General features: G+C 42.3%; 1 protein-coding gene across 1 annotated transcript in view; it reads right to left on the reverse strand.

The window, feature by feature from the left end:
• KANK2 (KN motif and ankyrin repeat domains 2) overlaps positions 1 to 14,268 on the reverse strand; it is a 148,654-nt gene that overhangs the window by 13,308 nt on the left and 121,078 nt on the right. Inside the window, exons 8-11 of the mRNA XM_073622616.1 lie at positions 13,994 to 14,206; positions 11,571 to 11,658; positions 9,842 to 10,061; positions 2,191 to 2,333 (exon numbers count right to left, since the gene is read on the reverse strand). Coding sequence (XP_073478717.1) covers positions 2,191 to 2,333; positions 9,842 to 10,061; positions 11,571 to 11,658; positions 13,994 to 14,206 — 664 coding nt within the window. The remainder of the gene's footprint in view (positions 1 to 2,190; positions 2,334 to 9,841; positions 10,062 to 11,570; positions 11,659 to 13,993; positions 14,207 to 14,268) is intronic.

A 14,268-nucleotide genomic window follows, 5' to 3' on the forward strand; every position in this document is an offset into this window, starting at 1 on the left:
CTTTCTGCTAGGGGGTTCTTGGCTCTTGATTGGATAGATTGATAGCAGCGCAGCCATTGGCTCCCGCTGCTGTCAATCAAATCCAATGACGCGAGCGTTGGGGGGGCGGGGCCGAGTCCTGCATTCGGCCTTTATGGACGCCAAATGCTGGACTCGGGAGCGTGCTCGCAAGGTAACCCACTGGAAGCGCTTCTCCTAGGGGGTTATCTGATGTGGGGAGGAGCCGCCAGGGGACCCCTGAAGAGGAGGATCGGGGCCACTCTGTGCAAAACGAGCTGCACAGTGGAGGTAAGTATGATATGTTTGTTATTTTATTTTTTTTTAATTTACCTTTACAATCACTTTAAGGCCTAGTTCACACCTATGCATTTTTAGTGCTTTTTGCATTTTGCAGATTTGCACTACAGTCTATTCAACATGGGTTTCCTTTGGAACACGTTCTGTAGTACAAATTTGCAAAATGCAAAAAGCACTAAAAATGCATAGGTGTGAATCAGCCCTAAACACCTTTACAGGTTACCAGTTTAGAGTTGCACAGGAGGTCTGGTGCTAGAATTATTGCCCTTGCTCTGGCATTCGTGACAATACCTCATATGTGTGGTGTGATCACCGTTCACGTATGTGTGCGGGAGTAACATATGTGTTCACATTTGCACGTAAGCGCAGCGAGATAGGGGCGCTCTTTTTTTTTTTTTACACTTTTTTTTTACACTTTTTTTTTTTGTACTAACTTTATTGCTGACACAAGGGATGAACATCCCAGTCTGCTAAGTGATGAACAAGGTAAGCATTACACTTTATTCCCCAAGATGTAACAAGCATTCAATCATACCGCCCAACTTTTTGAGATGGGAATGAGGGACACCTATTAGCAAAAGTATGTAGGCATAGGACACACCCCTTGACACGCCCCCTTAAAGGAGAATTGTACAAAAAAAACAAACAAGATTGGTTAAACCCACAAGTGCTTTTTTTTACCACTACTATTCCTTTATATTGGCTTTTGGGATTTACAAATGCAGCAATTTAGAAATCAGATGAAAGGTTTAGCACTGGAAAACACTTTAGACAAAAAGTGCATTTTATATACATCTATATAGATCAGACCAAAATGAGGGACAAATGAGGAGGAATGAGGGACAGAGGGACATTGTTCCAAATCAAGGACAGTCCCTCGAAATCAGGGACAGTTGGGAGCTATGATTTCAGTCCTTGAAGTGCTGGGGAGCCCATTGCAAGGATGTCTTGTGTGTAATTCCCAGAGCTCAGCTTTAAAGTGGAGCTTGCAGTACAATGATAAAGATAATAATAAAATAAAAAAAATTTTGCTATAATAATAATAATAGTTGAATAAAAATAATGATCATAATCATCATCAAAAAATAATGATAATAAATACTGATTTAAAAAATAATATTATAATATTTTTTTTTTAAATAAACACTAATTTAAAAATAAATAAATCTCGTTTAGGATCCTTCCCCTTGTAAAAACCATTGGCTTCCATGTTGCTGGGCATTACATCCCCATTTTCTGGTGAGATTCCCGGGAATGCAGAGCAGGCCAAATCTCGTGAGAAGATGAGAGATGTGGACTGCTCGGAATAAATCATGACATCACTCTTCTATAGGCATCATGGGAGGTAATGTAAATATAAAATCTGCCTCTGTTTTTTTACAGGTACATTTTTGGACATACATAACCTTTGATTTTTTTCAGGGGGAGGACAAAATAAACAGACCTTGCATTTACCCAGAAAGGCAACTCTTTTAATTCATTTTAATTTTTTTTAGCTCTACAGCTTTCATTTAAAAAGAATTCCCTAGTGATCCTGCAATGAATACCCTTACTTAGGCACTCCCTGTTATAGGGCGATAACGCCTCTTCCCAATTATAAAACTGCTTTGCCACCCTATCACATGTTCTCCTAATGAAGATTAGATACGGCCATAGTGACACACTGTTGTCACAGTTAGGAGAAATACCATGCAGCCATTATTTGGGTGCATATAGACAGAAGTGGCTGTGAAGAGCTTGCAGGCGATCAGCATTACTGAGATGCAACAAAGAATGAAAAAGTAAGAACAATATTTTTTTTTTTTTAAATGCAATGGGCTTTTAATGCACGTGGATTATTATGTTAGGTATTATTAACCCTTGCATGTAAAGTGACAGAAGGGAGCTGAGCACCTGGCTGGCCCGGCAGTTGACGTCTCCCAAGCGCAGCATCTGTGTGACAGTTTCGATGTCTTCGTGGGAGCGGAAAGCTGCGAGTGCCGTGAGCATGAGCGGAGTAAATCCGGCCTTATTCTGTCTGTTCACATCACACAGGCCTGGGGGGAAAAAGAAGAGGAGCTGGTCAGTGAGGAGGGTGTGCAGAGGAGAGGAGGGGGCCGACGGGGCCCGTCTTCAGGAATAAGGGAAACTGAACACAGATGGAGCCTGAAAGGAGAACCTAAAATACCAGCATGTTATATAGAGAGGATGCAACGCAAGTCAGGAACAGTAAATCAAAAAGAGATAGGAAGAGAAAGAAAGAAAGAAAGAAAGAAAGAAAGAAAGAAAGAAAGAAAGAAAGAAAGAAAGAAAGAAAGAAAGAAAGAAAGGAAGGAGAGAGAAAGGAAAGAAAGAAAGGGGGAGGACAAAATAAACAGACCTTGCATTTACCCAGAAAGGCAACTCTTTTAATTTTATTCCTTATTTCATTTTTTTTTTTTTTTTTTTTAGCTCTACAGCTTTCATTTAAAAATAATTCCTTGGCGATCCTGCAGTGAATACCCTTACTTAGAAAGAAAGAAAGAAAGAAAGAAAGAGAAAAAGAAAAAAAGAAAGAAAAGAAAGAAAAAGAAAGAAAGAAAGAAAGAAAAGTGGAACACAGAACAATATACAGTATATAGTATTTACTACTATATATACAGTATCTCACAAAAGTGAGTACACCCCTCACATTTTTGTAAATATTTTCTTCTATCTTTTCATGTGACAACACTGAAGAAATGACACTTTGCTACAATGTAAAGTAGTGAGTGTACAGCTTGTATAACAGTGTAAATTTGCTGTCCCCTCAAAATAACTCAACAAACACTCAACATGCCTTTGTGGGTGGATTCCAGTCTGGTGGAGTGGGTGTTCCTAGGCAGACTAGGTATCGCCAGGTCCACATGACTTAAGGAACTAAAGTTCAAAGAAATGAAAGGAAGGGGAGGGGGGCAGGGGCAGCCAGGCTATGGAGGAAAGTGCTAGATGACGCTGGATATCCTCCAGCCAGGAAAATGAGGCTCTATCTGACTTTCTGAAGCTTGTAATGCACATTGAGTAAGTAATTTCAGTACAGAAGAGGAGCCTGTACAAATGTGCAAGGTGAGGCTGGAGGGCACATTTAGGCTCCATTCACACTAGCGCGTTTTTTGATGCATTTTGCAGAAATGCATGGGAATTTTTTAACATGGGTTCCTATGGAACATGTTCACATCAATGCTTTTTTGTATCTCTGCGTTTTTGGAAAGGGTCGGGGACTTTTTTTCATGCAAAAAGCAGCGTTTTGCATGTAATGGATTTCAATGGACAAGCATCAAAAACGCAAGTGCACCGTTTTTGCAGCGTTTTTGCAGCGTTTTTGGTGCGTTTTTGGTGCGTTTTTGCCGTTTTTTTTTTTTTTTTTTTTGTAATTTTTTTTTAAGACTGTAAAAAAAAATGAAAAAAAAAAAAACGCAAATCGCAAATCGCGGCAAAAACGCCGCAAAAACGCTACAAAAATGCTGCTCAAAAACGTGCCAAGCATGAAAAAAAAACCTCCAAAAACGCTCAAAAGCAACATGCATAGGTGTAAATCGAGCCTTAGGGTGTCTTTTGGTAAGTTGCAAAGAACTTTAAATGGCTCCCGAGGGTTACAAAAGCTGCATTAGGCTGGATTAACACTCAACACGCATCAACAAACAGCAATAACATACGCAAAAGATAAAGAAATACATTCTTGTGTACTGCCACTTTATTTTTTATGTTACTCTTGTTTATTGGCTTTTTTCCTAAATAATAAAATACACAAAATTTAGCAACCCACAAAAGTAGAGGCCGGTTTTGGTGATATTTCACCCAAATCACTCCATTCATTCCCAGTAATTAGAACCAGCCGGCAGCCAGAAGCTAGGACAGAGTCTCTCACTGCCTCTAGAGGGCGCCATGTGACACTAACTTCTCACTGTGCTTCATGATAGGAATGGTTCTATCTTAAAGCAGAACTTTAGGGTTTAGGCTTGATTCACACTAATGCGTTTTTTGATGCATTTTGCAGAAATGCATGGAAATTTTTTAACATGGGTTCCTATGGAACATGTTCACATTAATGCATTTTTGTGCCTCTGCGTTTTTGGAAAGGGTTGGGGACTTTTTTTCATGCAAAATGCAGTGTTTTGCATGTAACAGAATTCAATGGACCAGCATCCAAAACACAAGTACCGCATTTTTTCAGCGTTTTTGCTTAGATTTGCGGCTTTTTTTATTTCTTTTTTTTACACTGTATATAGCTGGTTGCTAAGCAACCACAGTGTTAAAAAAAAAAAAAAACGCAAAATGCGGCAAAAACATGGTAAAAATGCATGTTCAAAAACGTGGCAAGTACCGCAAAAGCAGTGCAGAAACGCGCAAAAGCAACATGCATAGATGTGAATGGAGCCTTAGGGTTCTAACTCATGAGTGTCAGATCATTAGAACTAAGGTATTTGTGCCTTTTGTTCCGCTTTAAGTCTTAAAAGATCTTATTTATTAAAGCTGAACTCCAGCCTCACCTTCAGTCTTGCACAGTTGCACAGACTCCTTTCCTGTTGTAAAATTGCTTACTGATTTCAATGCACACTGAGAGCTTCTCACAGAGTGCCTTAGAAGCTGCAGCAAGTCACCATCTCATTTTTTGGAGGATATCCAACATCATCTAGATCTTTTCTCCCCAGCCTGACCCTTCCTAGCCTACTCCTTTTAATTCCTTGGATGTCCACGAATCCCACAGTCTGTGTGAGTGACAGCGCACCTGTTGTCCACAGCATCAGGAATGCTGGGAAATGTAGTTGAAGTAGTGGCTTGTCACATGTAAATGATGATGCAAGCAATTCCACCCACCCTTCCAGGATTCTCTGCGCCAGGGCCAGCTAAGGGAAAGCAGATTTGACTTAGGAGCCTGCATTGGCGGGCTTTTGCTCACTTTAAATGGGTTTTGCATTCCCTCAAAAAGTCTATGGGTATGCAAAACCAACTTGAATCAGCTCAAATGCAGGTCAGAAGGAGGTCGACTGCAGCTGGGCCAATAAATGAATTGATTTCAGAACGGATGACATTGCCCAGAGGCCCTTTAAGTGGATCCTAATGTCGGGAGGCAGCGTTCCTGATCATGTGATCACAGAGATTGGCTGTCAAAGCAGTCACATGATCAAGAACCTTTCGGGAGCTGCTGGTGACATAGCTTGGTCAGTGTGCTGGGAGGGTGCAGGGAGCGCACAGTCTCAGCACAGAAAAGTGGAGCCCAATAAATGTGGCAGCCTGGAATTCTAAGGCCCATCTATCGTGCTCACCACGAAAAAAGTCAAATAGGTAAAATAACAGATTTTTATGACATTAAAAAAAAAAAACGGTTTACAGATGAACTTTAATGACGATAAATGGAGACGATGGAGGGAACTCAAACCATTTCATTCTGCCGCAGGCCCTGATTGGCCTTAATCCAGCTCAGTTTAAAATGTTATGTACCAGCATATGTAAAAGACAACACCAGAGGGCCCTGTGTAGTGACTAATGTCATCACATTTTCCAGGCAGCGTAATAAAATAACATCTGTATTTTCCACTGTTTTTGAAAAAATGTTTTTTGCATTTAGGTCTGGCCCTGCTAATAAACCAAAGGGAGATTCCTGTGCGCTGAATCATTTTAATGACAAATTCTGCTAAGCAATATTTACAGCTAAACATGGAGCAGTGTCCCAGTTTCTATTCAGAAACAAACTTCAACTTTCTGTTAAAAAAAAAAATATATATATATATATATGAAAAAAACAAACACTGTTTAATGGCTCTAACAATCAGGCATTAAGGGAAAAAATGCAAAAAAAATTAAGAGCTGTATGTGGCCACTCCCCCGAGGAGCTGTTTACAGAAGGGGACAGACATAGGGGCAGCATGAACCCAGTTGACTCCTCCTGGTTTCAAAGTGGGGTAGAGGCAACATTTTTTTAGGTGAGTAGTATAGATAATTTGCCTGTTAGCCATCCTTCTGAGTTGCAGAGGGAAAATTATAAAAAGGTTATGTTTAGGAATTACCGTATTTATCGGCGTATAACACGCACCTTCAATTTAACAGGGTGGTTTCAGGAAAAAAATGTTTTTTTTTAATAAACTACTTTGAAGCAAAATAATGGTCAGTGCCCATCAATGCAGCCTCGCCATTGCCCATCATTGCAGCCTGATCAGTGCCCATCATTGCAGCATGATCAGTGCTCATCTGCAGCCTTGCCCATCATTGCAGCCTTGCCCATCATTGCAGCCTTGCCCATCATTGCAGCATGATCAGTGCCCATCTGCAGTCTTGCCCCTCTTTGCAGCATCATCAGTGCGCATCTGCAGCCTTGTTATTGCCGAAATAAACAGAGCCGGATCTCCTGTGTACTCAGCTCGGCTCGCAGTCCCGCCCCCTGGCCCGGCTCTTTTGATGGACATAACACGGGTCCAATGGCGGGACATCAATGCTAGGAGGCGGGACTGGGCGTGACTGCGAGCACAGCCCAGTACACAGGAGATTCGGCTCTGTCTATCTCTGCGGTGCTCGTTCCTTCCTTCCCCTCCGAGGCAGCCGTTCGGCGTATAAATACGGTACTTAAAACTCCTCTCTGTCATTGGAAACAGGTAGAGCTATGTCCTTCCTTAAAGCGGGGGTTCACCCACACCGCCAAAAAAAAAAAATATTAAAAGCCAGCAGCTACAAATACTGCAGCTGCTGACTTTTAATACATGGCCACTTACCTGTCCCAGGGTCCAGCGATGTCGGCAGGGGACGCCGAGAACCCGCTCGGTTCTCGGCAGCTGCCGCCGCCATCCTAGGTGAGGGAATCAGGAAGTGAAGCATTGCGGCTTCACTTCTCGGTTCCCTACTGCGCATGCGCGAGTCGCGCTGCGCGTCCCAAGTGGTCCCCGCTCTCTGCTGGGAGCTGTGTGTTCCCAGCAGACAGTGCGGTGGGGACGGGAAGTGGCGTAGACTCCCATGGGAGTCTATGCCGGAAGTGGGTGCAAATACCTGTCTTAGACAGGTATCTGCACCCCCCTCCCCCCTGAAAGGTGCCAAATGTGACACCGGAGGGGGGGAGGGTTCAGAAAAGCGGAAGTTCCATTTTTGTGTGGAACTCCGCTTTAAAGCTTAAATTCACCTTTTTACAAAACAATAAACATGAACTAACATCCTACACCCTCCCCATCCCCTGGGTCCCCGTTGTATTAATATTTATGTGTATATGTATATAATATATATATATATAGTATTTCACAAAAGTGAGTACACCCCTCACATTTTTGTAAATATTTTATTTTATCTTTTCATGTGACAACACTGAAGAAATGACACTTTGCTACAATGTAAAGTAGTGAGTGTACAGCTTGTATAACAGTGTAAATTTGCTGTCCCCTCAAAATAACTCAACACACAGCCATTAATGTCTAAACTGCTGGCAACAAAAGTGAGTACACTCCTAAGTGAAAATGTCCAAATTGGGCCTATGTCCTGTGGTCTGATGAGAACAAGATAAACTTATTTGGTTCAGATGGTGTGAAGTGTGTGTGGCAGCAAAATAATTGTTGTTTTATATAAAGATGGTCTAGGCTATAAGAAGTTTGCCAAGACCCTGAAACTGAGCTGCAGAACGGTGGCCGAGACCATACAGCGGTTTAAAAGGACAGGTTCACTCAGAACAGGCCTCGCCATGGTTGACCAAAAAAGTTGAGTGCACGTGCTCAGCGTCATATCCAGAGGTTGAAGGGGTGGGGGGTCAGCCTGTCAGTGCTCAGACCATACGTCGCACACTGCATTAAATTGGTCTGCATTGCTGTCATCCCAGAAGGAAGCCTCTTCTAAAGATGATGCACAAGAAAGCCTGCAAACAGTTTGCTGAAGACAAGCAGACTAAGGACATGAATTACTGGAACCATGTTCTGTGATCTGATGAGACCAAGATAAACTTATTTGGTTCAGATGGTGTCAAGCGTGTGTGGTGGCAACCAGGTGAGGAGTACAAAGACAAGTGTGTCTTGCCTACAGTCAAACATGGTGGTGGGAGTGTCATGGTCTGGGGCTGCATGAGTGCTGCCGGCACTGGGGAGCTACAGTTCACTGAGGGAGCCATGAATGCCAACATGTACTGTGACATACTGAACCCCAAACACACCTCTGAGATGACCACTGCCTTGATAAAGAAGCTGAGGGTAAAGGTGATGGACTGGCCAAGCATGTCTCCAGACCTAAACCCTATTGATCATCTGTGGTGCATCCTCAAACGGAAGGTGGAGGAGCGCAAGGTCTCTAACATCCACCAGCTCTGTGATGTTGTCATGGAGGAGTAGAAGAGGACTCCAGTGACAACCTGTGAAGCTCTGGTGAACTCCATGCCCAAGAGGGTTAAGGCAGTGCTGGAAATTAATGGGGGCCACACAAAATATTGACACTTTGGGCCCAATTTGGACATTTTCACTTAGGGGTGTACTCACTTTTGTTGCCAGCGGTTTAGACATTAATGGCTGTGTGTTGAGTTATTTTGAGGGGACAGCAAATTTACACTGTTATACACAGGGCTGGTGCAAGGATTTTTGACACCCTAGGTGAAACCTTATTTTGTCACCCTCATTGGCTCCACCCCTGACTCCACCCCATTTGCCCTGCCCATGTGACAGGAGGTGGCGCTATACAGGAAGCATCGGCTCCGCGTCCTCTAGTGCTGGCTCCAGTGCTGGAAAAAACAAAAAAGTAGGGAAAGGGATAATGCCTATAAGTAAGATTTCCAGATTGGGTAATGTGTGTAGAAGCATATAATATGTCAAATCACATACCCATAGCTGAAAATATTAGCCAATTTTTTATTATGTGGGTGGAAACTTCTTTTTGATACATTTTGCAATACATTGTTTCTATTTATAATTATAGCCAGTGTGTTTCTCATTGATTGACCCTGTCCTGTGACCCCCTGGTCCTCCCCCGTTTTTTTCATGGCTCCAGTGCTGCACTGTGCCTCTAATTGCACTACCAGTCGGATGGAGCAGCTGCCTGAGACTGAGTTAGTTACATGCTGCAGCCTGCAGAGCATGCAGACACGGAGGCAAACCAATGGCCGGGCGCCCCTAGGCAGCAGTGTGCCCTAGGCGGTTGCCTAGTTTGCCTAGTGGTAGCACCGGCCCTGGTTATACAAGCTGTACACTCACTACTTTACATTGTAGCAAAGTGTCATTTCTTCAGTGTTGTCACATGAAAAGATAGAATAAAATATTTACAAAAATGTGAGGGGTGTACTCACTTTTGTCAGATACCGTATATGTATGAGTTTCACTTTTTGAACTGAATTACTGAAAAAAATAAATTTTTTGATGGTATTCAAATTTTATGAGATGCACCTGTATACAGTTCTTTATTTATTTTTTATATATTATTCAATTGTAAGCTCTTCTGAGCAGGGCCCTCTTAATCCTCTTGTATTTTATTGTATTATAACTGTATTATCTCCCTTTTATATTGTAAAGCGCTGTGTAAACTGTTGGCGCTATATAAATCCTGTATAATAATAATATTGTTTATAAATTCATACATCTATATATTTTCATCTTACCAGTCTCCAGGAGCTGCCTGACCACAGTAAAATTGGACTGGGACACTGCGTAGTGAACAGCTGTGTTTCCCTTGGGGTCGGCCATGTTGACGATGACTTCAAGTAGCCGCAGTGACATCGCACGGAAAACGTTTAGATGATGGCGAATGATGGCTGGATCCACTTCCTTCTGCCGCAGGATCTTCATCCATTCCTGCATAACCGCTGTGTGTGCTGCTGCCTAAACACAAAATGCCCGTCACCAGAAGTGAATGTCTCTGTGTCGTCTCAATTATGTTAAGGCCCCTTTCACACGGTCATTCTGATCAGATCTGCCAGGCGGGTCTAAATGGAAGCTTAATGTTATGCTATGGGCAGGCGGATGTAAACAGATGTGTCTGTTTACATCTGATTACCTCCAAAAAAAAAAAAAAAACGGAAAACGTTTTCTTCCTTTCCTCTTTTTTCGTTAACACTAGTGGTTGGGGGGGCCTAAAACTCCACGGTTGAGCTGTGTTTTTACCACCTCAATCGCTCCCCCTTTAGCTGCTGAGCATGGTACCCACGGTAGGAATTATACGTCCTGTCGCTTCGCCGAACAAGTGAATGGTGCCACTATGCAAGCGCCCTGCAACCGCATGCAGTGCACGTGGTTGTGGCGCACTAGTGGGGGGTTCAGGGGACTAGAGTAAGTGGTAGGGAAGGTGATGCAATGCCTCCTCACTGCTTATCAAATGCTTTCCTGAAGAGCGATCTGAACACTCTTCAGAGACCAAAGCACATATTAACGAGCCCTTACAGAAATCATGTACTAGGAATCTGTTGCCCTCAAACAAACAGGCAGCCATTTTTGCACACTGAACCAAAATTGTGATGAGTGGTGACCATTGATTAGCTGTGGGCATGTCCTGATTAAATGGAATGCTGGGGCTTGTGGTTCTTCAGCAGCTTCAGAGTAGACATGTGCACTGACAAAAATTTTGTTTGTTTTCGTTTCATTCGGGGTTTTTTTTCTTCGTTTTTCAGGTCATTCGTTATGATTGCAATTCGTAAATTCGTACATTCGTAAATTCCTAAATTCATACATTCGTACATTCGTACATTTGTAAATTCCGTAAATTCGTACATTTGCACATTTGTAAATTCGTAAATCTGTAAATTCGTACATTCGTAAATTAGAAAATTTGGAAATTTGAAATTCCAAAAACTCCAAAATTCGAAAATCTGAAATAATAACTAACTATTAAATTATAGGTATTGTAGTTTCCTTTCAAATTTGGCTGTTAGTGAACGTTAACGAATACGAATTTTTCCGAAGTTACGAATTATCCGAAATAACGAATGCCGCATCTAAACAAATGAAACGGATAAATTTGTTTTCATTCCGTTCACTAACAGCCAAATTTGAAAGGAAATTTCAATACCTATAATTTAATAGTTAACTAATAATAACTTAACTATTACCAATTATTATTTCAGATTTCCGAATTTTTGAATTCCCAAATTTATGAATTTACGAATGTATGAATTCATGAATGTACGAATGTACGAATTTACAAATTTTCGAATATTCAAATTTATGAATATTCGGGAAAATTAGTTAAATGGGTTTTTTGTTAATTCGGATATTTCCAAATTAACGAATTTGTCGAAGTTCGTTAAAAAAACGAATTCGGAACTAAACGAATTGCACATGTCTACTTCAGAGTCGCGGGTTAATTGGCCTTTTGGCTGAAAAGCTCCCCCTTACCTTCTCGACCTCATTGAGAGCTGTGGGGTCATCGAGGGACTTCTGCAGAGCCACACAGCCAGAGATCAGAATGTTACTGAGCTCCACTCTGTAAGGATAGAACATGAACAGTACCGATCAGAGCACAGAATCGTTATTATCAGATATATATATATATATATATATATATATATATATACAGTATAAAAAAAATATATATCACACTACAAATATGTTAGACCTCATTAGAAAGCACAGGTCCTCTTCCTGCTTGTGGCTATCATACAGAAGACACAGAGACCCTCACTAAGAGTGTCACTTTGGTATTGGAATGACAGCAGAAAATGATGTAGAAGAATCACACCGGCAAAAGGGATAAGAATAATACTGACAAAGGGGTTTACTGTTCAACAGTATGATGATTGTGTTCCTCAGGGGTTGAAGTGGGAGGCCTTGACCTTGTCTGACCACATAAAGCAATCACCACGTGTGGATCAAATGATCCTAGTCAGAAACACAACATCAGTCTCTAACCACATCAGTTCTCGTACCTGTATACGGCTTTTGAACCAGAGCAATTTTTATATTTCCACTGTGGGCGTGTTTTTTTTTTTTTTTGGCCCCTAACTTTGTCAGTGGAACTTAAAGTGGTTGTATACCCCCCAATGCGGAAGTTGTACCCATAGGTAAGAATATTATAAGGCTTACCTATAGGTACTGTAAATATCTGCTAAACGTGCGCCGTTGAAGAGATATTTACCTTGTAGTGTGCCGATGATGTCATCGGCGGATGCGCTTTGAAGAAACGGCCCTCCGCGCCGTTTCTTCACTACCAAGTACCGTGACTGATGGCTCCCGTACGCATCCGGCCAGTCACAGAGCCGGAGTCTGCGGCCCCGGACAGAAGAGGATTGAAGATGGATGCAGCCTCCACGAGGACAGCGCGGGCTTCATTTGCAGGTAAGTGGCATATAATGGGCTAGTATGCGCTGCATTATGCTTTTACTTTGCAGAGGAAAAAAGAGGAAGTAAAACCCATTAGGGTTTACTTCCTTTTTAACTGCTTGCCGACCAGCCGCCGTCATTATACTGCAGCAGGTCGGCACGATCCCACGAGCTTTTGTAGCTATACCTTCGGCTCGTGGGATCGGGATAGCAGGCATGCTCGCGCCGCCACAGTGCGGGGGTGCCGATGCTCATAGCCGGCGGTCGCGATGACCGCCGGCCACGAGCGATCGCGGGCATGAGAGGCAGAACAGGGACGTCTGTGTGTAAACACACAAATCCCTGTTCTGTTCTGTGAGGAGAGACAGATCGTGAGTTCCTAATAGCTAGGGACCACGATCTGTCATTTCCTCCAAGTCAATCTCCTCCCTCAACAGTTAGAAACACACAGTCAGGGAACACAATTAACCCCTTGATCGCCCCCTAGTGTTAACACCTTCCCTGCCAGTGACATTTTTGCAGTAATCAGTGCATTTTTATAGCACTGATAGCTGTATAAATGCCAATGGTCCCAAAAATGTGTCAAAAGTGTCCAATGTGCCCGCCATAATGTTGCAGTCCTGATAAAAATTGCAGATCATCGCCATTACTAGTAAAAAAAAATAATAATAAAAATGCTATAAATCTATCCCCTATTTTGTAGACACTATAACTTTTGCGCAAACCAATCGATATACGCTTATTATTTTTTTTTTTTTACCAAAAATATGTAAAAGAATACATATCGGCCTAAACTGAGAAAAAATTAGCTATTTTTAAAAAAAAAAATGGGGATATTTATTATAGCAAAAATATTGTGTTTTTTTCAAAATTGACGCTCTTTTTTTGTTTATAGTGCAAAAATAAAAACCGCAGAGGTGATCAAATACCACCAAAAGAAAGCTCTATTTGTGGAAAAAAAAGGACGTCAATTTGGTTTGGGTGCAACGTCGCACGACCGCGCAATTGTCAGTTAAAGCGACGCAGTGCTGAATCGCAAAAAATGGCCTGGTCATTGAGCAGCCATATCTTCCGGGGCTGAAGTGCTTAAAAGAGCGCAGGAATAAAAAAAAAAACAAAAAAAACATACATACTCACCTAGATGGCTGCAGCATTGTGATCAGCTTAATGTAAGAAATGTCATCGTTGTGTGTTAATGTTTTAAGAACCTCATTGACCATGCTATCTAAATAAAAAACACCCTGCAACAACAGATAAGGGGCAAAGCTTCCACCCTTCCCATCTTTGTGTGTCCCTTTATCTCATCTCAGAAATTAGGGGGGTACGGTAGGAAAGGATAATAGGCCATTTTAGTGTATGGTGGGGTTGTGGAGGGGTTATGGTGGGGGGGGGTTGTGGAGAGAACTTTTTTTTTTTTTTTTCGTCTTGACGACCCAGTTATTCCCAGTTTATATAGGACATTTTCAGTTTTGGGTCTTAGGTAGGCATTGGGTGGTTACCTGGGGGTCGGGCTGGTAGGGGGCGAGCTGGCAGTAGCGGCCTCTGGAGTTTTTTGTCTCTCTGCCTCTCTCGGTTGGCTGCTACTGCCAGGCTTGAGATCCGATGGGCTCATTGCCAGGCCCTCGCTGGCCTCGTGGTATTCACTCTCAGTGCTCTCGCTATCTGAAGGGTTCTCCATGGTGCCAGAATCCTCTGAAGAGCCAGCGTCCATTCTACACAGTAAAGAGAAGGTAGCCATGTTATTGTAGACAATCATATCAGGAATAAGGTAACT

The sequence above is a fragment of the Aquarana catesbeiana genome, linkage group LG03 (genome assembly GCF_042186555.1).
Source record: "Aquarana catesbeiana isolate 2022-GZ linkage group LG03, ASM4218655v1, whole genome shotgun sequence".
Classification (NCBI taxonomy): domain Eukaryota; kingdom Metazoa; phylum Chordata; class Amphibia; order Anura; family Ranidae; genus Aquarana; species Aquarana catesbeiana.